Source organism: Nipponia nippon, unplaced genomic scaffold (assembly GCF_047370975.1).
Source record: "Nipponia nippon isolate SJK-2023a ecotype South Korea unplaced genomic scaffold, ASM4737097v1 scaffold_4, whole genome shotgun sequence".
In the NCBI taxonomy this organism is placed as follows: domain Eukaryota; kingdom Metazoa; phylum Chordata; class Aves; order Pelecaniformes; family Threskiornithidae; genus Nipponia; species Nipponia nippon.
The window spans coordinates 7548817-7575306 of NW_028262358.1; the positions used below are offsets into that span (position 1 = coordinate 7548817).

At 41.7% G+C, this 26490-nt stretch overlaps 1 protein-coding gene and 1 long non-coding RNA gene across 6 annotated transcripts in view; both read right to left on the minus strand.

Annotated features, from left to right (window-relative positions):
* Positions 1 to 786: 786 nt before the first annotated feature.
* Positions 787 to 10886, minus strand: LOC148053087 (uncharacterized). The gene is made up of 3 exons (XR_015708620.1): positions 10796 to 10886; positions 7168 to 7365; positions 787 to 926 (listed from the first exon to the last, which is right to left on the minus strand). It is a non-coding gene; the product is annotated as an uncharacterized LOC148053087 (long non-coding RNA).
* A 1758-nt stretch (positions 10887 to 12644) lies between these two features.
* TASP1 (taspase 1) overlaps positions 12645 to 26490 on the minus strand; it is a 93805-nt gene continuing 79959 nt past the window's right edge. For 4 of the 5 annotated variants that reach the window (XM_087774892.1, XM_087774891.1, XM_087774893.1 and 1 more), the window contains 2 exons: positions 26005 to 26078; positions 12645 to 14127 (listed from right to left, as the gene is read on the minus strand). In XM_087774892.1, coding sequence (XP_087631018.1) covers positions 14035 to 14127; positions 26005 to 26078 — 167 coding nt within the window. In that variant the 3' untranslated portion in view covers positions 12645 to 14034. Of the gene's footprint in view, positions 14128 to 26004; positions 26079 to 26490 lie in introns of those variants that run through there. The other variant, XR_015708264.1, reaches the window with a different exon arrangement.

Genomic DNA, 26490 nt, shown 5'->3' on the forward strand with positions numbered 1-26490 from the left:
TGGTTATTTCCCCTTGTTCCAATGTAGGGAAAAAAATTGACCACCACTGATACAATGGCTGATGGAACAGAATAAGAACTACTTTTAAAAACTCCACAGAAATGTTGGTAATTTTAGCTCCTGACACCACTCTATGGGAGTTGTTGAGCATTTCAGGAAGTGTCTGACGAGTAATTACCATCCTACAGCAGTGTGGCCAATCTTAATTGAACAGCCTGCGTTCGTCTTGTAATCAATGGTTCTTGACCTCATTTTCAGTTCACATTTTTGGCTGTGAGAAGTAGCTTGTTTTTCAGCCAACATGATAATCCCCAGAAAACATACTTAGAAAGAGCTGCGTTAGACTTACTCAGCTTTGTACTCATTTTCTATGAAAACAGCAACTCCCAAAACAAAGGTGTGGGACAAAGCAAACACGCTGTGAATTAGAGAAGAGCTCCCTGCATTCGCTTACTGCCGCTCCTCATTTGGAAAAACTTATATTTTTAACACCACAGATGTAGTACAGGGTGGTGAGCCTTAAGCTGTCATTAGAGGCTGCCAAATGAGCCAATGTCCCTTGTGTCAGTAAGTAAACAGGGGTGTAGGAGTGTTGAACAAACAAACAAACAGAGCGGGCAGGGGTGTCTTTTGGACTCCAGCATTGGTCAGTGGAGTAGGAGTCAAAAGAAAGCCCGTGGTATTTTCTCTCTGCTTTCACGCCAGACACTGGAAGGGCTGCCTTGGGTCCCTATCTGGACTAGTGAGATCAGTTCAGTTACCTGTTTCATTGTGGTTAAACTCATCGGAAGATCATCCCAGTCTTAGATGAGCCCCTTGCAGTAGTATCGAAGCAGCACAACAGGAAGGAATTTCGGCCGCTAGATGAATTACTCTGGTAAAGCGAGATTCCTCAACAATCCAGGCAGATGCTAGCCCATCCAGAGCTGCAAAACATATAAGCAGAGTTGCATACTTTTTAACAGGTTTTGCTTGCACAGGCTACATCGCAACGGGAGCTGGACCTGGGAGCCCTCCTGTCCAACCATGGGTGAGGGAAGAGACCTCGGGCTGCAGAGCAGCAGACAGCAGAGTGACAGGCACGCAAGCAGGTCCAGCGTGGTGTGGAAGAGGAGGTATGGTCAGACAAAACCGGGGGAATTGTACCAGTGTACAGTGTACCAGCGTACAATTCACATACAGACGAACGTGTATGAATGGTACGAGCTCTGTGCCTGCCCATGCACGGTGACTTCAAGCATTCTTTTCTCAATAAAGCCCTGGGAAGTTAAATGCAAACCAGCTTGTGACACCTGTCCGATGGTGGCCTTGCCAGCTGAGCTCAGACAAACTTCCCTGCCCTCCTCCAAACTGCCCACAAAAGGCTACCAGATTTTCTTCTAAAATTAAAATCTTACTCATGCATAAAGGAGAAAAAAAAAAAGAGGCTGAGGAAAATACACAACGATGTACACAGACTTGGCGAACACCGGTCTTGGTTCCTGTGTGGGGAACAGGACAGCCCAGCCAGGGTAAGTCCCTCTTACAGCTGTATTTATGGTAGTGGTGATTCTGCTGAAGATTTCATTTTCCCATTCACACAGTCTTCCCCACCTCCTTACTCCACCTTCACCCCAAATCCAAAATTGCCCATTTACTTTGAAGCTAGATCACAAGCCCTATTTCCTCTCCTTAGGTAAGACAGTGCTTTTAAGAAAGAGTAAGACCTTAAATATGCTTTGACTTTGTTTTTTATGCTTACTATGGACTGAAGAGATAATATGAAAGCTCTTTCTTCTCATTTTTTAAAGTGTAAAAGCACTATTGCATTAAACATATCCATCAAAAGAAATACTGCTTTCACTTGCATATTGTTACCATAAAATCTCTCTAAATGACCTACAGAACTGCTGACTGTGATTCTCACACAGGCAGCAAGGACAAAGAATATGCGATGCACAGGGATTTCTTTTAAAGTCATGAGCTAAAGGTAGAAAAAAGTAACGAGCTACCAATTCTCTGTTGACATCTCCACTCCTGTACACTTTTCTAAAGAGTTACTGCCTCCGCAGACAGAATGCCCTGAGGTTTTTCTCCCCCACTTCTTTGCGTAAAATAAATAGGTGAAAGCAGCCCATGGCCTCCTTGCAGCACAAAGTGGATCCTCAGTCAAGAAATGGATGTGGGACTTGCATTCCCTTGTGTTTGCAGTGCCTGTTGCCTTTCAGAGGCGAGATGTTTGTTTTCCAAGGGGAGGGAGTTTTCCACCCCATACACAGACATCCCTCTGGCCGTGCACCCGTGGGCTGCCATCACTCCTGCACCTCTAACTGTTGCAGATTGTGCATAACCCAAGGAGGATTCGGAGGTTTTGCCCGGAGTGGCTCTGGAGCAGTTTATTGCGAAGCTCTGCTGACCATCCCAGGTGGGCATGAGGTCTGTTAAGCGGTTTGGAAGAAGTTTCCCTGCAGAACTCAAAGGCACCATTCAACCAAAGTTAAACACTCGCCTTCTTTATCCTCCTGAAAACTGTTCTTGCTTCTGCACCAGGGACATGCTTTCATTTAGGTTACTCAAGTTTAGCGTCTTGTCAAAAAGCTCCCAAAGGTCTTGCATTTTGCAGAGGCGGACGGTGCTATGAATACACAGGACCCGCGCGGCCGAGTCAGGGATGGGCATCACCCCCCTGGGACGCCTGACGGCCCCTCGTGTTTCCTGCGCTTCCCTCCATCCCACGGGGCCACGTGGCTCCAAACTCCAACATGTTCATGAGTTAGTGACATTTCTACGGGAGAGCACACAGACTATTAGGCAGCCGTGATTTAGCTGGTGAGGAAGTAATGATTTATAATAACATTTGAAGCAGGTCATTAAATATGACCCCCTCATTGCAAACCCCATGCTGAGCAAGATATTTTCTTGTAAATGATTTACCAGCAAGCTTTTCATACTTCTGCCTAGTAGCTTTTCCATAACCAAAGTCAGACTCGCTCACATTTCCCAAGCCCTGGTAGCGGTTTTTCTTCAAACTGTTAAGACATCTGAAGGCTGCTGCAAAGTGATTAGGGTAGCTCAGCAGAGAGGCAGAATTTGGGGCTGTTTGGAGGCCATAGCTGCTTTCTCCGATCTGAACTTCACTTTGTTAGAAATACAACCCCAAAGCTTCTGAAGTGAAAGCACCTCAGTTTTAGTTTTCCTCTTTTTTCCTCATCTATGAGGTGCTCCGCCAACTCCACTCCTCATTCTTCTCAAGCTCCCAACACAACGTCATCCAAGCACCTTCCAGAAACGTACCCACAGCTGCAACTGGCATTTGTCTCTTTACAACCCAGCTTTTCAGGAAGAATTAGTCCTGAACCCTATGGCCACAGCCATCTCGGGCTGCAGAAGTGCAGAGCATCCTGCAGGAGGCTGGAAATCACACAGCAACATCAGGCAGCTGTGAATGCACCCAGCAAACCTACTGCAGTCAAAACCCAGCAGAGCAGCCTGCCTCCCAACATGGGGAGGCTGCAGTGAGAGAGCAGGGGGAGCAGCTTGCTTATTCCCTTCTTTTCCTTTAATTCCGAGAAGGAAAGTCTGCTTTAATAGCAGAGAGACCAAACTGTTGTGCTGCTGCCTTAGTGATGCCAAGCTGCTGGTTTGTAGTGCCAGACTCAAGACTGTCCCAGCGCTGTGACAAGGGATATAAAAAAAAAGAAGGTTGCTCTTGGGGCACCCAGCTAACTTCTGTTTCATTTTCTCTGTCTGACATTGCTGAATCACTACCTCCCATCTGCCAAAGAAGGGATACTGATCTTCTCTGAACTCTCAACTACACGGCCAACGTGTTGCTGAGGCCGGAGGGTGGGTCCCTGCTTGCGTGTGAGCATTCAACACCCACAGCAGCCCTGTGTCTGCTAAATGCCGATGGCTTGACTCGTGCAGGGAGGATTTCTGCTGAGGGCTGCTGCTCTTCCCGGCATGGCTGTACCCACATTTGAGCCAAGGCAACTCAAACCATGCCAGTGGGCACTAACGGAGCAGACAGAGGTGTTCTCCTTTGTGGGGAAGCCTCAAATCCTGCTTGCCCATCCTCTGGGAGTGGCCATCTCCAACAGCAAGCTGCAGATACACCTTTTCAAGGCAGAGAAATCTGGGAATCTGAAGCGGTCACCACAGTGTTCCTATCCCACTTCTTCCATCATAAATAAGTTATACTTATGTCCTTCTGAGAGGCATTTATGGTTTTGCAAAATCACATAGCCCAGTCCAAACTCCTGCTGAAGTCCATGGAAGCAATCTATTTTGCATTATGTCAGCTCTGGGCCAGGCGTCAGTCTCCAAAGGACAATCACAACTGAAGATAAGCAAACAAGCTACGCAGTTTTGTTTGGTTTTGCCTTTGACGTATAATTTTTCATCTGTGTAACTAGAACTATTCCTTCACAAATGAGGCTGGATCATATTGCATGCTACATTTGATAGCATGAGAAGCAAAATGTTTGCATTTATTTAGCTAGCAGATTTCTTTTGCCTTTTATGGAGGCAAAAAAAAAAGCTTCCACCGAAAAATCAGAATATTTACTCTCATCATAAAGTATACTGCTTTCTGATATTCTGAACATCTGATGTCCCTTAAAGAAGAAGATACTTTAAAAACAAATAATAAGCAAGTACCATGAATAAAGCCTCATTCTTGCTTTAGGACCAGGCCACATGTAAAAGGTATCAATACTAAAAACATCCAATATTTGATGTCAAGCACTGGATGCTCTGTAATCCTGTTCATACCTACACCACAAGCAGTTGGAAGAAGACAGCATTTTCAAGAAGGCAGGTGGAAGAAGACCACACTTTCAAGAAGGCAGATGATAATTTCTTTGAAGCAGAAACTCATATAAACCGTACAGGGGAAAACTATTTGCTTGTGAGTATGTTTCTAACCTTAATTTTTTAAATGGCTCCAGCTTTGGACAATTACAGGCAACTGAAGCAGCCCTCGTTGATGCCAGCCTTATTCATGCCTAGTGCAAGCTATGCAGCTGCTCAAACACAACCTCAGAGTTGGGCCCAGCATGTACAGAGCCACCAGGGAGATGACTGAATTTACTGGCGCTCAGCATTGGGCTCTAGGTCCTTAAAAACAGAAAGAAGTATGTGTTGAATTTCCACCTCCCCAAGCAACAGTTTTTTTGCAAAGACTGCTTTACTCTCAGCGTATTCACGAAGCCAGGTCAGGAAGCAGCTTCGCTCTCCACGGTTCGTGTGCTGGGCAATCACGCAGCTGTCACAGCATTTTGCTAACGCCTCGAGCAAAACGTGAAGGCTTAATCCAGAAGATGCATTCCCAACAGCCCAGGGGACAAAACACTGAGGAGGACTTATATACAAAGGTACAACTGGCTGATGCTCTGCCCAACTCGGACACGAGCCGTGTTCACACTTTCGTCCTCTTGTAGCGGAGGGGATGTGGAGTAGCAAGATGTGATGTTATGACATGTGTTAGTTCCAATACTGAAACCGTGTCAGTGGCTGTGTCACTGTCTGTGGTACCCTCCTGTGGCCAGGTCGGACATAGCATCTCCATGCACTTCATCCATACCGACCGCCGGGCCACCCGCAATCTTTCTTTACCCCTAGTGATCTCCATGCTACGTGTTCCTCCATAGCAATCTCTGTGCCACCTGCCACACTTCTTCACCCCTCACGATCTCCATGCCACGCGTTCATCCATAGCAACCTCCAAGCCACCCACAGCACTTCTTCATCCCCGGCAATCCCTGCGTCGCCCTTGACCTGTGGTCCCTGGTTTTTGAGCACAGCCCTCGGTGAGCACAGAGCTGCCCCGGCACAGGGCACAGCAGCCCTGGCTCTGCTGCTCACTGGAGACTGCCCAGAGGAATGGAGCTGCCCTTTCTGCAGCTCCCAGCTGAGCGGCTTTGTAGGGATGCCTCCTGCCTCTTTCCACATCTTATAATCCAGCCATTCCCACAGCTCCCTTCCAGCTGTGTGCAGCAGGCAGGGCCCACGAGCCCCCCACAGCCATCCCGCGCTGCCGGCCACCTCCGCCTCCTCATTCCAGCAAGCACAGCGCAGCCCCTGTCAGCCCTTGGCAGGCTGCTGCTGGCTGCACGTGGCATGGCCAGTCTGGGCTGGGAAATGAAAGGAAATGGTGTGAGGACACAAGGTGCGGAGGGTTTCCCTCCTCGCCTCTGCCCAGAGCTGCAGTGTGCTCAGCAGGCACGTGGCACTCCGGATTTCGGAGGACGCTGAAGGTGTGCAGGGGAGCCCAGGGATGCAGGAGTTTTACCCAGTGGGTTTCAGAGGCAGGCAGCTGGTGCACCAGGCATTATGCCCATCATTTCTCTTCACAGTCCAAGCAGAAAGGCTATTCTTGTTGCTGCTTGTTTTGGGCACGGAGGGAGGGATTTTTTTTTTTTTTTTAGCCTTTTTTTCTATATGGCAATGCAATGCCAACAGATGGAGCTGTTCAGAGCAGAGACCGCTCACTTTGGCAGAGCACAGAGGAAGCAGCATCGTAGCAGAGGTGGACTGGAAGCAATAAGAGCAACATTCAACAAGATGAATAACCACAGTGAGAGCAATGAGGGGGCAGTTTCACTTTATACCTAATCTGATTTAACATCAGCCAAAAGCAGGTTATCCCATCCTCCCTATCCCTCTTCCAGCCATGCTTCCAGCTATGTTTCCTTTACATTAGCTCACAATCACGCAGCTGCAGGGCACAAAAAATCAGTTCACTGGCCCAAGAGAAAACTACTCTACCAGAAGAATATCTCCTGCAAAGTTTTACTTTTGGATTCAGTCCTGAAGGGAGTTCTGGGTGCAATTGTAATTGATACCTGCAGCGCGTTGGTCCTGGCCAGCTGCCGGCGCCCACCCAGCCGCTCTCTCCCTCCCCCTCCTCAAAAGGACAGCCGGGGGAGAAATTACGATAAAAAAGCTCATGGATCGAGATAAAGACAGGGAGATCACTTGCCAAGTGCCATCACGGGCAAAACAGACTCGACTTTGGGACAATTAATTTAATTTCTTGCCAACTAAAATAGGTTTGGATAGTGAGAGACAAAGGCAAATTAAAACACCACCTTCCTCGCACCCCCTCCTTCCCAGGCTCAAAGTCGCCCCTCACCCCCAAATTCTCCACCCACTCCTGCAAGAGGGGCTCGCGGAGCTGTTTCTTACCTTTTTTTTTTCTTCAGTCCTCACTGCCGGGCGCTGTTTTGTCCTTTTCTTAAACTGGCTTCCCCCGAGGTGCCGCTGGTGCTGCGGAGGGCCCGGGCTGTGCCCTGTGGTGGGGCTGCCGGAACCGGCCGGAACCGGCCGCAGCTGGTGTGAGGCAGCCCCGCCTCCCCTCACAGCCCTCTGCCAGCGCCTCGACACCTGCACACAACACAGCACCCAAGACAAAAGTGCTTACTTTCAGCCACAAAAAGTAAAGCAGCAACGTTTTCAAATGCGGACAATTTGATCTCAGCTTTAAATCGAATCTCCTCTGGCCCACTGGCAGCGTGGAGCCAGGAGATTTCCAACAAGGCGTCACACTGCCCAGCTGTATCAGTCAGATACAACTCACATTTTAAGGAAATCATTCTAAAAGATGTGTTTAGGATTTCTATCACAGATACAGTACAAACAGAAGATGTTACAATCCGGGCTGGTATCGTGGCTTATTGGTACTTCACCTTGAACACGGGGGTTTTGCCACAGGTGAGTTGTATCACAGCAAACCGAAATCCTTGCTCACATTTGTGCTGTGATGCTACCATTCAAACGCACGCACCTGGAGTGAAACCAGAGCTGCAGAAATGATCACCTTTAGGAAAACTGTTTGAATTATAAAACTATGCTGAGAGCCCTTGGCTAGTGAAGAGTTCCTTTTGGAGCAGTCATCGCCTGGCTGCATCCGATTATTTGCCCGGAGGAGCCTGTGGTTTGGTTCTTCCACTTGGCTTTTCGAGCCCTGCACACCCACCAGATATTCCCAGATAATCCAAAAAACAAGCATGAGTCATCAAAACATTTCACACCACCTCACTTCCAAAGTCTCCAGCGTTGACATTAAGGGACTCATAATGTTTGAGTCCTCTAAGAGAAATAGCTCCAAGGGTGATGTCCTGGCTCCGCCGAAGCGGACGGCCAAGCTCCAAGTGCCCTCGCTGGGGACTGATCTCACCTCAAACACTCGCCTTCGTGTGGTGCTTTCTGAAAACTGCATTTTAACAACTTTGAAAGCCCCTTGTTTTAGAAAGATGAGTTTAGTTCGTCTCTTTCTGTATGTCTGTGTGGATATTTACAGCAATATAACTGCCCAATAAATTGGGCAACTCTAGCCTAAATATCCATTACGATATATTGTAGCTGATAGGCTCCAAGAGCAATGATGAAATAAACTACGGGGGCTTATTTCAGAGCTTATTAGCTCTGTGGGTCCACCTGGATGTCCGACGGACATACACCTGCACACCGTGCATAGGAACAGCCACGCGTGCCTGCAGGTGCAGAGCCAAGTGGGGGCTAACCGTGCAAGGACGCGGCACCCATAGTCCTTAGCAGGCTCGTACAAACTCCAGGATGAGCACTGACAGCAGGACTTCACAGCTCTTTTCTCTCTGGGATGATTACACTATGAGCAGGTTGGAGCCTCCCAAGCTTTGCCACATTTACACCCCGCAATCACCCTTGAGGGACTGGTGAACATAGAGCTCCACGTCTCTCAGATGCTCTTTAAGAAAAAAGGAAAAGCAGCTGTTTCAAACTCCTGTAGCCTGGACCCTAAGGAAACCATGCTTGCACATTCATGTACAGTTTCAGCGATTCTGTGTCCGTTAGCCAATTTCTGCAAATCTGAAGAGGACTACAGATCTGACGGATGGTCATTGCCTACAGGAGGCTTGCACAAAGCACAGCTTCGGGGTTACAAGCAACTCTTGAGACCAGGAGCCAAGAGGCAGGAGCCACGTACACAGTCACGACTCACATACTGTGTCTCTTGTGTAACAGACATATGTGGACGCTGGGGACACGAGGGTTGGCTAAAAGTCTTGCAGCGGGTGGAGACAGAGGAGCCAGGGTAGGTGACATTTCTGTGCTGGGATAGGGAACATGGGAAGAAGGGCAGAATATCACCTTGCAAGGAACTGCAAACTCAAGAGTTGGTAAAGGAGCATAGGACATAAAATAAGCATATTGTATCGCTGTCACACAGGAGACTTCTAAGGTAAGCGATGACATGATGGTTAAGGCACAAAGCCATAGGAAAGCAGGTCTCGCTGTATCTGTTGCTCATGTGTTCGCTAACATATTTGGTTCATTAGGCAGACGGGAGTGGGTAACAAGACAGACATTTATTGTGTTCAAATCACCATTAAGTGATGCTAATGGTCTTTATGGGGACTTATTGCCCAAGTTATGTGGAAGATAAATGCTGTGTCACTATAGGATCTAAAACAATAAAAGTCAGTGTACAAGTCCTCCTTATCTCTGTGTTATCTCATAATGGAGTGAATAATCAAGCACAGGGCTATTAGAGCAGAACAACCTCCCACAGGCTCTCCTCTAAAAAATGAGCAAAAAGAGGTAAGTTTTATTAATCAGTAGCGCTATCTTTAGACCCACTACAGGAGTCCTTTACCGCAAGCTGTCGGTGATGTCAGCTCCCATATAAAATCTCAATACAATTTCCTGAAAGTTGTAGGTTCTCAGCATTTCTTGGCAGATCTGGGCTCTGGTATGAGGCAGTGGCACTTTCTCAACTCACCTGCAAGGGATCTACAAAAACCTCCACTGACACTCCATGCTAAAAGCCACAGAAATTCTCTGTTTGTCCTCACTTTGCCATAAACCAAAATGAGTCTTTCACATGAAAATCCTGGCCAGGTATACGGGAACAGTTTATACTCCTTCGTCTCTTTAAATATCCCTTGAAAAATGAGCCTTATTAGCACTGTGAAGGATGTATCAATTCTTACCCAGGTTTCTTGGAAGTTCTTACAACTATTTCCTCCTATTCTTTCTCTTCTTTTCTTAAAAATAATTTTGTTTTCCCTCTACCCACTTTACATTGATTCCTGTTCTCCCTCGTGAGAGAAGTGTCTTTGTATACTCTGCTTTCTAGCAAAAGCCTTTATTTCCTTACCTAGCCACATTATGAACTTTCCCTTCAACTCTCCAGTTCTCTTCTAAGCCTTCTCCTGCCAATCAAGCTGACCTGAAAACCAGAATCTTAAGTCATATTTTAACCTGAAAGGTGCCTCTCTACTGAATTAGAGGATGGGATTGCCGTCACCTAGAATTACATAGGTCCAAATGCTGTTAGGAGTGGCAAACCTTTTGAGATTCAGGAGAAGCTTTTGAAATAGGGCTGCATATAAACTGCAGATAGTGTTCAGTTATTTGCAAACGTTAACACTGTAAAAAGTTTCCATGCAATTCAATGTCTTTGAACAAATGAATCCTGCTACCACTGAATGACCAGAACTCTTAGTGGCTTGTTGACTCAAAGTAAATGACTCATGTAACAACCAGAAGAAACAGAAATTACACTGGAATTCCAAGTTTTCATTTTTAAAATGTGTAGATATATACTCTAGAACTTCCCAACTACTTCTGCATCATTCTGCTCAAAACTGAGCTATAAAGACTGCCCCGTTGCACCATTAGCACATGCCACTGTGAAATGTTGCACCCGCTTCACCTGTAATACCATAATAACCCATAGTTTTCGCTTCTTTTTCTAGACTCTGCTATTAACTTACTTTTAAAGTAACAACAGCAGTTACCACAGCCTTGCTAATACCCCTGGATTTATTACCGGCTTTGCTTCCTCTGGGGCTTCCTTCTCCTTTCACAGCATCTTCCATATTGTCCTTCACAGGTGAACGGCTGCAGTTTCCCTAAGTCAGGCCCCCTCATCCTCCTCAGTCAAATCTCTTATATTTCACCGCGGTTCCAGAGGTTAATTCGCAAGTAGAGAAGCGTACTCTTCGTACCTACAGAATACACAAAATGGAATGCAAATCGCCTCTAAACTTTTTGTAGTGTAACAGGCCTCTCCTCTGCGACTTGCTCAGCTGCAGCCCTCTGAAGTCACTCATTGCAGGGCCCCACTGTTAAGGTACAGAAGCCAAGATAAAGGTACAGGAGCAAAGATGACAAAAAATACTTTTTTTTAGGCTATTACAAGCTATTAGCACCGAAATTTATTATGGCAGAACACTGACTACTCTGGCACCAACCTGTCTGCTACAAAATACTCTAGAACACGTAAGTGCGTGTTTGAGTATAAAATCAATAGTATTCAAATTGCTTGTATTTATATGCATTTCATCTGGTTGCTCTTCCTTTATAATTTTAGCCAGCTATTGCTGTCAACTGTATAATTGCCTCTTGGACTGTATCTGCTTATGCCAGTGGCGATGGTTACTCATCACACAGAAGAGTTTACAGACCACGTCATTGCAAAGTGTGTCCGTCCTCACCATTTATTTTTCATAAGCCCCTTTTAAGTTCAAGATAGAACTAGTAGTAGAATTAGACCCCTAATTAAAGCAGTGTAAGATCTTCTTTTGGCTTAAGTAGGAGTTGGACAATAGGAAATTCTGCTCCTGCCAGTCTTCACGATTACTGATACAAAAATTTGTATGTGCTAACAGTTTTCTTCTCCTAAATGCCTTAGGTAGAAAGTCAGCTCTGTACCTGGTTTGCGCTCTGCACCTTGCTTGTGATTCTCAAGACAAGAGAATCCTTTTTTTTTTTCCTTTTTCCTCTACTTCCTCTACCTAGATAGAAGGAGGAAAAGTTGGACAATGAAAAGGCACACCGCTCAATTTCAAACAAGGATTCCTAAGTAGCTCCCTGAAGAAGCCTAGCTTTTTTGACCAAAAAAAAAAAAATAAAAACTGGAGTATCATATAGACACAAAATCAAGGTAAAAGCAAAGCACATTATCTGCTGTTTGAGTTATGTTTTTATATCTATGTACGCATGTATACACACAAATAAAATTTTGAGATAGTGTGGGGAAAAAAAAAATCATATGCTGGAATCCAAATTTCCATAAAGAGATATTAAGCGAGTAAGGGGAAGAAACAATTTCTCAATTTACATTTTACAAGCCATTCGGCCATGCTTATTCCATGAAAGAGTACATTTATGCCAAAGTTTCTAAGAAGTCAACACTGAAAAGCACTTTTAGAATGAAAGCAGGCTAACGGTGTTACTTTGGCTTTTCCAAAAACAATGCCATCTTCAAATGTGGCTATGTACAAACCGATACACACGATCTTCAATTCTTCACTCACTACACGGTGAAGCACCCACGCAATCATTTAATGCTGCGTGTTAGAGCAATTTTAATGGCTGTGACAACACAGCTGCTTTGTTGCAACATTTCTGACGTGGTGTAGTACAGTTCTTCATTTTATCAGACCATGAGTGTATCACTGAGGATCCTGTCTGATATCTCAGCACCAGCTATTTCAAGACGGAAGCATTCCACTTTTTTGTTTCTGCAACCTGGAAAGCTCCTGTTTCATATTATTTACAGAACTGTATAGAAATATCTTCAATATAGGACTACATTGATGTCACAATTAAAAAAAACACACAAAGATGACAGTATCAATGTATGCTGTAACATAAGAGTGAAAATGAACTCAGGCTATTAAAAAAAATTTATTAAGATTTTTTTCCATGAAAGATTGGTACCACAATCAATGTAACCATTTAATCAGTCAAGTATGTCTGTTATAGGCAGGCACAACATTACAAAACAGGCAAGTACAATGCCCGATTAAGCGAATACAGTCTGAATATCTATTCATCCACTATTTCTGAAAACAGAATTATCAAATATCCACCAGGGAAAAAGATGAACTATTTTAGTTTCTCTTTGGCATACTTATCAGGACAATGAAGTAATTACAAAAATCGTCTATTGCTGCCAATGCTGTGAAGAGAAAGGTACTGAATGGAAGATTGTATGTCAGAACTCACTTGTAGGACTCGGGCGATCTGGCGAACGTATCAGAACTGGTGACAAACGACAGTTCAGCTGCCAATGCTTCACAAGGCAGACAAGGATTACCTTGTTTTATAACGTAGTTTTGTTGAAAGTATAAAAAATTACAGTAAATTTATGCACAGTACATACATATTACACACAGTTATATAAATACCCATGCTGTGGCTGGACTTTAGGAAGTTGCTTTATCAATAAGAAAGCTAGTATCAGACCTCCCAGCATCCATTTAATACACATTGCACTTCGCATCCAGTAATATGTTCATTTCTGTACCTCTCTTAAAAATAGATTTAAACAGAAGCAAAGAATAATATCGAATCTTTCCATAAACTTTGTTTTCTTATTTACATTGTAATATTCCATTATACATAAAGACTGCGTTACGATACATTATCTTCATATAGCTTTTTGTAATACATACAGCTTGAAGCTATTAACATCTTAGTTTGGGAACAGAGATATGACCTATAAGACTATTTAAAAGCAATTCTAGCCTTAATTTTGCCCTAGTTTGTTTCACTGAAACCATTCTTTGACAAAAAAAAATCCTCCTTATTGGGGAGGAAAAAATCAACCCATGTTTAAACCACCCCTGGATTTCCTTAAACCACTGAGAAACTTAGAAACTATAATCATTTTTGCATAATTATATAGCCACTTCAAAGGCCTGTTACTTTTAAATTTAGAACATGAATGACAATTGTGACCATATCTTTAAATTAATTTTTTTTTTGAACTTCCGGTTGTTTTTCAACATAAAACAATGAAAACGCAATCATTAATCATACATAACCTTTGCACAACTGAGAAGAGTTCCTGTTTTATTAGGGAAAAAATGAACATGCACGCACCCCCATTCACAGAGTGAGAACATAAACTACAGCAGCACTTGTCTCAAGTTATGGTGCACATGGTTGCAATACGGGGTATAAAACAAGAGTAGAATTTCCAACATCTGTTAAAACACAAAAAACTTATTCTACAAAAAGTCATTCACATTCTTTGCAATGAAGTAAGGAATCAGCTGTTCAGCTTTCTGGACTCTCCAGCCGGCAAACTCCTCCTTCTATTGCCACGGACTGTCCTGCCACAGCTCCAGGAGGAAGTCTTGAAATGTGAGTCTGTGGAAAAGTCAAGAGAGTCTTATCGAGTGAGAAGAGAGGCAAAATAATGCAGGACACAAAGCAAGCTTGTAAGTATTGAACAATTACGCTGTTCCATCACTGAAGTCTGAGGGCAAACTACAAAGCAACTTGAAAAGCTGCAAACAACTGGGATTCTTTTTTTGTTTTGTTTGCGTTAATGTTTAACACATGAAGGGAAGGACCATGACAGATGTGTAGAAAAGGTAAACTGGATGACCCACTGCACTGAAAGTAGAAGAAAGGAATATCCAGCGTGAAGACAAAAGAAAAATAACTGTGGCAGTCCATGGTTTATAAGTCTGTTTCTTAGGGAGATTCAAAAAAGTTTAGTATTGCGTACAGAAGTATACCTTACAGAAACCTTAGACACGATAAACTATTTGACAGAGATAAACTAACACTTCAGAGCATAAGGCAACTGCAATGATCAGGATGCAAAGAAATTTCTCTGCATAAAATACCTACTCATCCACCTAAAAAACCCTAAAGACTTCCTCTAAAATATTTGTTGCCAACTGTCAAATAAATGGACCCAAAGAGCAATTGTCTTTCTTGTCAACAGGCATCTTTTCCATGGAGAAGTTTTAAAAGCAGGCCTTTGAGATGGCTCTGCAGTATTTCAGCCCGAAAGTAAAAGCCAGAAAGTGGGCGCATGTGTTTGCGTACACAAAACTTCAGCTAATAACTCTATTGTAACTTAGTGACACCAAAAATCTGTTGAAGAGCCTTTATATTCTGAGGTGCCTTTTATTACTGATGGGCAAAACCACTCACTTATGAAAAGATACTTTGACTTACTGTTAAAACTAATGACTTTTTTTTCCACCTTGCACACGTTTTTTTATACTGTGAAAACCACTTATGTTTTCATCCACGCTGTTGATTTTGAGCTACAGCAAGAGCCATTTACAGATTTATCAATTGCTTTCTTATAGGGCCAAGTGTCTAAAGCAGTGTTTAAACAGAACAACAAAAGGAGTCAGAAGCATGTTTCTACAAACTTTACCGTTTCCTACTTTCGGAGCTGCCGAGTAGGCTCTGGTAAAACATAAAAAAGAGCCTTAGTGGAACTCCAAAACACAACAGGGTTGATAACAGCATTCCCACAGGCTTGAGGCAGAAAAGGGCAGTGGCAGGGACTCACCAGCTCAAGCTACACTCCAGCCATCCCTCCCACCGAAGCAGGAGCGCTGGCCTTCAGTCTCCTCATGAGTTACAAGTTTTACCAAGTGATTAATTAATGCTCAGACAATATAATGCTTAAACAATTATTCAATTAGGAACTAGAAATGATTCCTACTAGGATATAAAGCTCACAACACAGAATTTGCTGGCATTTAGAAATTACAGCTTCCTGTAAGTGCAGCCAACTGTCTATTTAAGTTTTTGTACGTACATTATCCCATTTAAAAGATTTAAGTGCTGTAAAATGTATAATTTGCAATGAGGCAATGGGTTGTGACAAAAAGTACAGATGTAAAAGTTCAGTAAGAATAACTTGCATCAATTGAGCAGAAAGTGATTTTAGACTGCAACCACAATTCACTGCATCGAAGAGACCTTTTGTATCTCAGAGGCGGCTTCTATTAATTCCTTTCTTGATATATATATATATCCTGGTGTCTGCTCTTAGGTGGTCTTGTTTTCAGTTAAATTACAGAATGAGATTTAATTAAAAACATTTCAAGGTTTTCATTCTACTGCTAAAACTTTGATCTGTGGCCTTCCTGCTTGATATATGAACATCTTCCTACTTTCAGAACAATTTTGGTTACAACTGTGATTTACCACTTCAAGAAGAAGATTCTTTTCAAATCTGTTACAGTTTCCCCCAAAATGTAACTGGCAGTTTTTGGAGATGTTATTTCGTAAGTTTAAAGAAAAAAGGGGGGGGAAAAAAAAAAGTAAGAAAAACAAGTGGAAGGAGGATATTTTTTATTTTATGACTGACAGAGGCAAGACATTTTTCCAGGTCTGTGAAAATTTCTAAGTGAAAAGTGGGATGGGTTGACAGTGTAAAAGCAGCATTGTTCGACAGCCACAGTAGCAAATTTCCTCAGTGGAAGAATGCCACTGACTGTTTAGTGAGATACTGCAATCAAAACAAACCCGTGGTCCCCTCTAAGGCAGGCATTATTCATAACTGAGACTGCTTATACAGCAATCAGTCAGAATTATTAGCAGATCATTGCAGCAATACAAGAAAAAGCACAGAGGCCCAAGGATGCTGCCAAGAGGCATAAGAGAGGAAGCTTGTTACTGAAACAGAAGAAATATTAGCATTATCATGAATGTTACAATCAAATCTTTTCATTGTAACTACAACAGACCTGATTTGTGTAAATTAGTTTTCTGACCCAAGTTATGAATTAACCTTTTGCATAGGCTTGACTTAACTCACAAGCCAAAGTTAAATGCCTCATAGACCCTTATGTAATTGCAGGAGCAAAACGTGAGGCTTCATCGAATCCACATGAAATTTATAGATCCTGTTATTTTAAAAAGCTAGTTAAGCATAATATCCTACTGAGTTTTTGAGCAAGGAAAGGAAAATATACCAGAGGGGATAAGCAGATAGTCAATATCTATCAATGCATTATCAAGTAGCTATGCTTAAACAGCTGTCCAAACCACATTTCCTATACAAAAACTCATTTCCTATAAAAAGAAAAACACATTTCCCATACACAAGACCCCAAACCACTATACGCTAGCATCTGTACATTTCCATTTACAGAAACACCCAAACCACAAATAACAAGACCTTTCTTAAAGCCTTTACTTGCATCCTGTTTATTTGCATACTTTATATGACGGAGCAAATACAGATGCTGTTTTACACTGACTACTTCTTATTACTTTCACCAATGGCTGCCTTATGTAGAACAAAAGCGAGACAGATCTAAGCCGATAGTGTTTAAAATATGGTACCTAGTAAGTAATATGAAAGGATAACATTGCCACGTCAAGACAACTTCAGATAAACTCCCAAATGAATTCTTACAGTTATATCTCCCTTGTTCTTAGCCATAAGAACAAACTCTAGTAAATAAAAAGAAAGATCAAAGGACATTTAATATTTTTAAATGCAACCACAGAACTTATTTGTACAGTTTGTTACATTTTTATATCCCAACATCATATTTTACATTAAGTCCAGATTGTACAGTGGATTAGGTTTAGATTTTAAAAACATAAAAATAAAAAGCAAACAAAAAAGAACAACACTGGAAAGCTTTTAATTGAATTCAATTAGTCCGTCAGCTTTACAAGTTGAATGAACCCACATCTGGGGGAAATTGTGCCTGGGAGCACAAAAACAGGAAAAGAAAATGTTTTCCTGAATTAATCCTCCACTCAGCTTCATGAAAGCCTCTCTTTGAGGAAACCGTATGCCAAGGAAAGGTAGATTAAGAACGACAGGGCTATCCATATCTTCAGCTCCATAAATAGAAATTTTACTGTCCCTGAGAATATTGCGATTTGATTTGCTTTCCTAGAGAAAAGTGAGGTTGGTGAGGGCCTAGTAGGAGCAGAGGTCCGGACAGCTAGGAAACCAGTTAGTCACCACAGATCTTTGTCTCCAGCTTATAGGAGGAACCTCGTGCCCGAAGTTCAAAAGAAAAAAAGGTAAACGCTAGATGAAATACTGGATTTTGCTTCCCACCCCTCCATAAAGCACAGACAAGCTGACCAACCTTCAGACACTGATTCTTGCTCCGTGTACTTGCCAACCAAACACACGTTTCCCTCTTTTCCTCCTAAGCGAACCAAAACCACAGAGCCACCAACTCCCCCAACCCCAGTGCTGCAGACACTGCCCATGGAATGTTATTCTTTCTCTGTCCCGTTTGGTGCACGCTGGAAAGTTTCCCACTACCCTTCAAGTCCAAAACTAATAGGTCTTTCTGCCCTGGAGTAAGTGTTAACTGCTACAGGGGCAATATATGGTTTCATCTTTTTGTCATGAACATTTGATCTGCTTTTCAAGTTACCTATTTTTAGTATACTTAAAAAAAAAAAAATACTACAAGTTGTACTTCATATCTCATAGACAAAGATTCTGAAACAACCTTGAGACCAACTAATATCAAGAAGATTTTTTTAGTCTTTAAAGAGCTAGTCTCCTCCTTTTATTCACATACAAGTATTAGTTTGTCACAACAGCTTCATTTTTTTTCATTAAAAGCACAAATACAATGTAAAATGAACATAAAGTTTAAGCCAAAAGACAGACAGTGCTGCATGAGAAAACTGAAGTCAATCAAACGCTGCCAAGAGGACAGAGTACAACTACCAGATGGCAGCACATTCAGTTCTTAAGCAAATCTAGGGAGCACTTCATGTGTTTAGCTTTCTTATTACATGCTCAGGATGTGCTTTGGGCAGAATAATTTATAAAACAAACTTTTTCCATTCATTACCCTATTGAGACGAAATATAATAAAAGACCAAGAACATAATATACTTAACGAAATTGCTTTCTACCACCTTAGTCCTTAAAGAAAAGTGCCACCAAACCCATATATTCTTTAGAATTCAGAATCACTCCGAGGTTGACAAGTTTTCTAGCTGGGTACACGCTTCCACCATGAGAACCATCTGGCCACCTATTCTTAATCTATTTTCTAGGCAGTAATAGCCCATTTTGGCAGCAATAGCCATCCTCTGCCACTCCGTCTCCTGGGAAGCTCTCCTCCAACATGGTTTGAACGTACACCTGCCATATGACAGGAGAAGGTGCCCCTCAAAGTACTTGCAACTGCTGCTATCAGAATATCCCACGTGCAACTCGTTTGGTGAAATCATAAAGAAGAAAACAAAAGAGGGGGGGAAAAAAAAAAAAAGAGGGGTTCCAGAATGATTATCCTTGTGGGCAAAAGACAGAAAGACAGACATACTGATAGCTTGCTTCTGGCTCTCAGGCACTGAAAATACTGATTCCACATACAGGTTGCTTAGGAAGCTAACGGCTTTCCAAGCTCAAATTCATTCTGTGGGTTAAGTATATGACCATACACTATTTATGTATCTAAAAACATTAATATAATGTGTTAGAGAAAAAGATCAAATTTTAAGAAAGTTAAAAACGAAAACATTTTAATCTCTCTAAATCATTCATACATGTATTTAGACAGTCTAAAGCCATGTACCAACCAATCATCTATTCAGCTCAGCAGCCCAGGCTTTTGTAGAGGTATTCTTAAATACTGCCATATATCTTAAAATGTGATTTTTACCATTCTGAATTGCAGGCGCTAAGTCAGGTTATTGCATTTATATTTGCAGACCTGGATACACAATCCCATCTTCTCTGCTCCAACTAAAAAATATGTCGGCCAAATATGAGGAGAGTTCCAGAACTACTGGCTTTATGCAAGAACTCAACCCAAAAAAGTGAACTTATCTTCCCATCTCAGAGCCCATAATTTCCATGAAGGTCTACGAGCCAAATATTTTAACTGGTATCTTACCACTGAAGGTTATTTCCAACAAATATAAATACCTTATTTTTATGAGAGAACTGGATGCTCTACTGTATGCACAGACTCCTTTTCAAGTGAGAATTTCTGACTGATTCCTCAGTCTCCAGACAAGAGTGCAGATTAAAGAAAAAAAAAAAGTATAAGTGACATATACTTTTCCTGTCTCATGAAGTTAAAAGACTGTTTCTGTAGTCTGAAATGAATGACTGAATTATTTGACTTAGTATTTCTGTAAACTAAACAGGCTCAGTAAATTTTTCCACTAATTTTCAAATTAGATTTAGGATTCTTCCAAGATGTATTTCTTCACCCAATGAGCACTGGATAACTGCCCTTCTTCTGACGAAGGGCCTTCACAGACCTTTTACTCGCAAAGTAAAATACAGAAGCCCATCATCAGAAAACCAATAACAATCACCACAGTCAGCGTTTGTCATATGTATCACTTCAAACACAGAGGGAAGTCATTTTGCTAAATTTTATAGTGTTAGTAAAGGCAAATAAATCTGATTACGAAACCTAACATCTCAACAGGAAAAGTGAACTGGAAATGGTCTCCCTGTCCATTATGTTTCCTCATACTGGAAAATGAAATGAACTGTCAAAGATAAAGTTTCTGTTTGCATATTGCAACCACAACATTTGGTGTAGACAGCAGTTGCTGCTGACGGATGTTTTCAAACACAGCAACATGCAACACTCTCCACTACTGTTACCCCATATCTTGCAAAGCAACTTGAGTTTGGTTCATTAGAAAATGGAAAGAATGGCATATGTAGCTTTGCAATATTAAAACCTGCCATAACATAAAGCTCAGTAATTCATGTTGTAAAACCTGAATATCTGCCAGAGAGAGATTTAATCTGGCAACTGAATTGGCTTACATTCAATATTACAACTAGATTTTTAGATATTTGTTGTCTAGGTCATCTAGCTGTTACAAAAACTAAAACCTATGAAGCTGAAGTACAAGGGTATCTCAAGAGTATTGCAACATTTACAATAATTGCCAAAGTTAGCAACATTTATACACAGATCATATAGTAAATGTATATCTACTAAGAACTGTGTACTGAGGTGACAAATTATTTCAAATACCTACATGTAACACAGGACCAGAAGTGCACATTGTTGATATTGAGATTGGATTTTTCACTGGAAAGAAAGCACTCGGACTTCAAATGCTACTGAAAACACAGTGAGGAAGTACCTATTTTCAAGCAAAAACATCATCCACCACCAACTACTCTAAATCACTAAGAGAACATAAGAAACTTGGGAGATCCAGGAAAAAAGCAGCTCTGTGGCACATCCTGCCCGCTTATACTTTCTGCACACAGAATACAGTGGGCCTCGAGTGAACAAATACTCTGCAGACCCTGCCTGAGATAAAAGGGCTCCTGCTTGATTATGCACAGATACACAACACTGAATCAAAGAAAGGATGCCTACCCATAACCAGACCCTTCAAGAGATGCAGTTGGTATGTGAATTCACATTGCAGGCATATGCTGCACTGTCATTTGAGATTGAAGAAATGCTTTTCCTTTGCAGCGTCCTCCATTGGGCAGGCAGACAAGGAACAAGAAAATATGAAGACTATGTAACTAAGAGGAGTCAATTAAATTGTAACCTACCCACTAACCTCCTTTCCTTCCCGTTCTCCATTTACACCTAAAATCACATTATGGGTGAATTCAAGGAGTTATTTCTCCCCCTCCCAAATAACATGACAGAAGGTCTCAAAGCCCTTCATGCAAACTGACACTTAAACTCCTCTACCAAATCCTATACCAACAGTTAAGACCTCAGATATTGCACATTGCCTGCGACAGTACGGACAGAGCTCCAAGAAGCAACACTGTAGGCATCAGAATAGAGCGATTTTCCCAGTGGTGACAACAGAATCGCTTAAGCTCTCTGAACGTAACCTAATCAGTTCAGGAAAGTTGGAACTGATTAATTGAAAGCTGCCAGAGTATCTTTAAAGAGGTCACAGCTCTGGTAACAGGGTGACCTTCTTAGCTGATGCTACGATCAGCTGTTGGATCTACTATGGATCCATAAAAAAAACCATCTGGAAGGTTATTCTGAAGACTCGTGTCTCAGAAAGAGAAGAAAGTTTGGGCAGGAAATCTAAAAGAGCTAACTGCTTATCAAAGATCTTGAATTCATATCAAGTAATTCATGGGTCAACATCACAATAACAAAAAAGAAAAAAACATACCTCCTCAGTTTATGAAGATATTTAATCTCCCAGTCCTTCAATCTGGAAGTCTTAACCTTTGCTGATGCAGCAATTACTGCTACAAAAGGAGCCACGTAAGTGCAAAGGAAGTCCACAGACTAATATTTTCTATCTATTCTCATGGCCATGGCCAGAAACTTCCACAGCAGCCTAGAATATTCTAACAGCCTCGCTAACGGCTAGAAATAGTTGAGTGTCTGCTTACGTGACAATTCTACCATCATATAGATGGCAATGCAGGAACTTGCTTCAGGAGATCCCAGGAAGTCCATTCATCTTCCCAAAGAACAGGCCTAATTTTGAAACAATCTGTCATGGTATTCCTTCAAGAAGTCTGGGACAGGCAACTTCTAAAACAGAACATATCTTTCCCTTAAGCTCATCATAGCTGAGGCTCCCAGGCACTGGCCTGGATAAGTTGTAGCAATAGGTGGTATAGGTTAGTTCCAAGAAGTATATAAATGAGTCAAAGCTGTTCAGATGAAAAGTTTGTTTCCTTCCACATCCAGTATGTGACAAACACTGGGACCGAGTGATTATGAAACTGCTCATGTCACGAAGGACGACAAGAAACAAAGAAGAGTACAGTTGAACCAGCAAGGATATGCTGTGATCAGCTGCTTGTGGCAGTGACGTAAGGGTTCAAGGGCATGAGAGTCAGAGGGAAGTCAACGAGATATCCACTATGCAGGTAGTGAAGGTCATGTTGCCAGCGCCATCAGTGGTGGAGGAGCTGAAATACTTTCTCAGTGCTGAGAGAGAGGTAAAGGCAAGTAATAGGACATGCAACCAGAGATGACTGTGTCAGCAAGAAGGTGTGAACTTAGTTCATCTGGCAAGCCTCCACAGTATTTTTCAAGTAATGTTCAACCAAACATTTTAAACCAACGTTCAACAGGAAACAGTGGCTTTTCCGGGCAACTGGTTTTCCAAAAAAAGACTGGACACCTTTCCAGAAAGTATGCTTTAAATCAAACAATTATTAGTCACCGTGCAAAATTGTTCCACAGTTCTTGCAGGCTCAGCCATTTTATACATTTAGGCTGGCAAGTCAGCATTCAGGCAGTCTAGTCTGGAGGTGAGTGGCCGGCTGCAGAACCCAGTCTTTTCTAAATCGGGAGGAAATAAACCCCTGCTGCGGGGATACTTCCAGATCAGTACTTGGAGAGCTCACAGTGCTAAAAGGCAGAAGGACGGGCAGGTCAGGATGTACGAACCACTTCGAGTCTCTGATCCCACTTTCCCATCCCACTGTTCTTTTAAGGAGTTGCTGCTGGTTAATTGGTTATGTTTCCACCTCTCGAGCATAGCAGCGTCTGCAGGTGAGCTGGTATCTAGCTTATAAGTGTCTAAGTGTTTGCCTTGAAAGGCCTCTTATATCCCCACAATCTTTGTCTGGGGTTCAGAACCACCATTTGCTCGGTCCTATTATGAAATGCATTAACCTCCAAGGCACAAAGAATCACACTAAGATTATAAAGCAGGATCCTTTTTTTCCTTAGTATGTACCCCTTTATATAATTATGATTCTAATACTAGTCTAATTCATAGCAGTAGACACTTAAAAACCTTCTCACTCTCTAGAAGTCTTGCTATAAAATATGTTTTCATGTTCATTATATTGAACCAGCCCAAAATCAGCCACTGTGACAACCCCTTGGTTTAAGAATAAAACTTGAGTCCTAGACTGATGAAAGAAATAAAAACTGAAGCTCTTTACCACCCTAGAAAAACAGGAAAGCAAGATGTTTCCTTACAAGCCACGGCCTGATCATTTTGCTATGGTACTCAGAAACAAGTGGTATTTTATACTTTTATGAATTCTTATACCATTATTCTTTCATGGCAAGCACTCAAAATTAATTGTACTAAAACAGTTACTCTATTAAAGAAAAGGGTTTTTTTTTTTTTACTTGCAATACATTGTGTTCTATTTCAAGCCCAGTTTTCCATCTATAACTTAGTCCTAGTTGTAGCAGAATAAAATTCCAGCTTTTATGACAGAAGACTTTTTTTGATCAATAGAAGTCAGCAGCAAAAGCATTTGTGGTTTTTCTCTGGAAAGCATTTGTGGCCACAGACTCAAAGGAGGAAGAAAGGGAGGGGGATTAACTCTTCAATGAAGGTCAAAAACATAATTTAAAAGTGAACCAAGAAGAGCAGCTGTGTCTGTCAGCGCAATCAAGATTACCCGCTGGAGAATTTACCAGCAGTATGAAAACAATGCACACCAGATGTCAAATGTTGCAACTGTACGTCGGAAAACATCTCTGGGCATGGCACTGTCATGCTAGTACTCATTACCAGACAGATTTCATATTTAGCATTTATTTATTAATTAGACAGACGCTACCAGGAAGAAACAATAACACTTTGAGCCTTGTGGTGTAAACCAGAGACAGGTGTGCACACTGGAATAATTTAACGTCGCGCATTCTAATAGTTCTTCTTCTTTCACTGTAAACACAAGATAATGGTTTTAAAACTAACTAGCGAATACTAGAACGCCTGCAGCTGCACTTGCTTTAGTTTCACTCAGTTCAGTCTGAGCTTTTAGCTTGAGTTTGGATTCTTTTCCAATAAATCTGAAATAAATATTAAGAAAACAAGAAAAACCACACTCTATTCCATGGATAATTAACTGGAAAGAACTCTACACAAGCCATGAAAGCAAGTACTTCACTAACACCTCTACCAGCACTTCCTTCACCAGCTGCTTTTTATCTTCCTCCTCCTTCTGGGGCATTCTTGATTTTTTATCTATTCATTTTACTCCTTGAGGATGAACTCATCCGTTCCCAATGTGTCAACCAGCATGTTACACTATTCTCGCTCTTTAAAATATTTGATGTTAATTTCCTTCTTTTGTACATTCTTTTATTATCTTGCTCACATCCTCCTTTGTATTTCTCTCTCAAATGAAATACAGAAAAAAGAAAAAAAAAAAGAAAAAAGAGAGAGAGAGAGAGAGAGACGTGGGTTTTGTAGTCCTCTCCTCCTCCATTGTTGACAAGTAAACTTTCTTCTTCAGCAGATACACAAGCAGCCATTTCTGGAGAGACCCAACCAACCCAGGCCCTCAAATTCTTTCCTTCTCCAGGCTTTAATATCCATCCTTCCACCAAAATGCTGGGTGTCTTTCTTGCTCTTACCTGCTGGCATAAACTCATTGGCTGTCATCTTCTCCTCTAATACATGCAAGTATTCCAGTAAACACCCCTGCCTCCCCCATTATTTTAACTATATCGGAGAGCCTTCTTATTCTAGTTCTTTCCCCCACTTTTGTCACTCCCTTTAACTAGTTCTGATTGTTCACACTCGGTCTTGAATATTTATGGCTGTTCATTTATAAATGTCTACAGAAATTATGATTCTGTCTCGTCTTGCAGCTTCTCCCATGTTCATTCTTATTGACCAAACACCTCTCCTAAACGCTCTAGTTGCTACATCGCAATACCTGACTTTTTCCTCCCTTCCATGCTCTATTTCTAAGAATAGGTGCCTCATCTTCTTGGTTAATCCCTGCTCCTTGATGTTAAGGACTTTTCCAGTTTCCATTACCAAACTCAATTTTAACATATTATTTCTCTCATTCAAAAAAAAAAAAAAAAAAGATTAGGCCCCAGGAAATGGAAAACATGGATGTTAATATCCAAATTATTTATCACAGAGGCTATTCTAGGAACTAGCTTGAAGTTTGTTTTATATCCTCTCCTTTCTCCCTTGACGGTGCAAGTTGCTTTATCTGAAGCAAGACGTGCCCACAGAAAAATACAGTACCACCCTAAATAGCCAGTATAACTGAATCAAGCTGGATAAAGTTATTCAAATAGAATTACTGTCAGCAGACGGAAGGGACATGTGTTTGTGGCACCTTTTCCTGACATAATACATACATTAGTGCAGGTTTATTAACTGCTGCATGTAGGTTTGTTAACTGCTGCAATTAAAAAAAAAAAAGTAATTAGAAATGCCCAATCAATAGATACATTTAACTGCTTATGCGCCCATTACTTTTTCTGTTCTCTTAAAGACAGAAATATCTTATATCTTTATTTCATACTCTCCTTAGCTTCTGCACTCATTCTACTGTATTACAACCTATTCCTCATGGCTTACCTTAGCTTTGCCATCCTGTGCAGACATATATCCTACACACATGCTCTCTGTTGTATGGCTCCACAGAAATTCCACTATAAAGGAAAATGCAAGAAGTCACAAAAAATGCGTTGGTTTAAAATTTAAGGTGTAATTTAACAAGACTGGAATCTTGACAAACAAATACAGCTTAAAATATAGCCTGGGAAAGGACAAAAAGAAACAAAGACCAAAAACTACTTACCAGAATAATTCAATCTCAAAAGAAACAGCTATCAACCAACCAAGATTTTCCTGCACCATTTGCAGTCACACACTGCAGAACTAACACCCAGAATGAGAACGTTACTTCAATGATATGGAGCCTCCAAGATGAGAAATACATCAACTGCAACTACAGTTAAAAGATAGGACCAACTTTTAAAGCAGAGGCCTGTTCCACCCATAAAGCAGAAGCAGATATAATTTGCATTTGCTTGCCTTGAACCCAGACATAAGCACGCTACA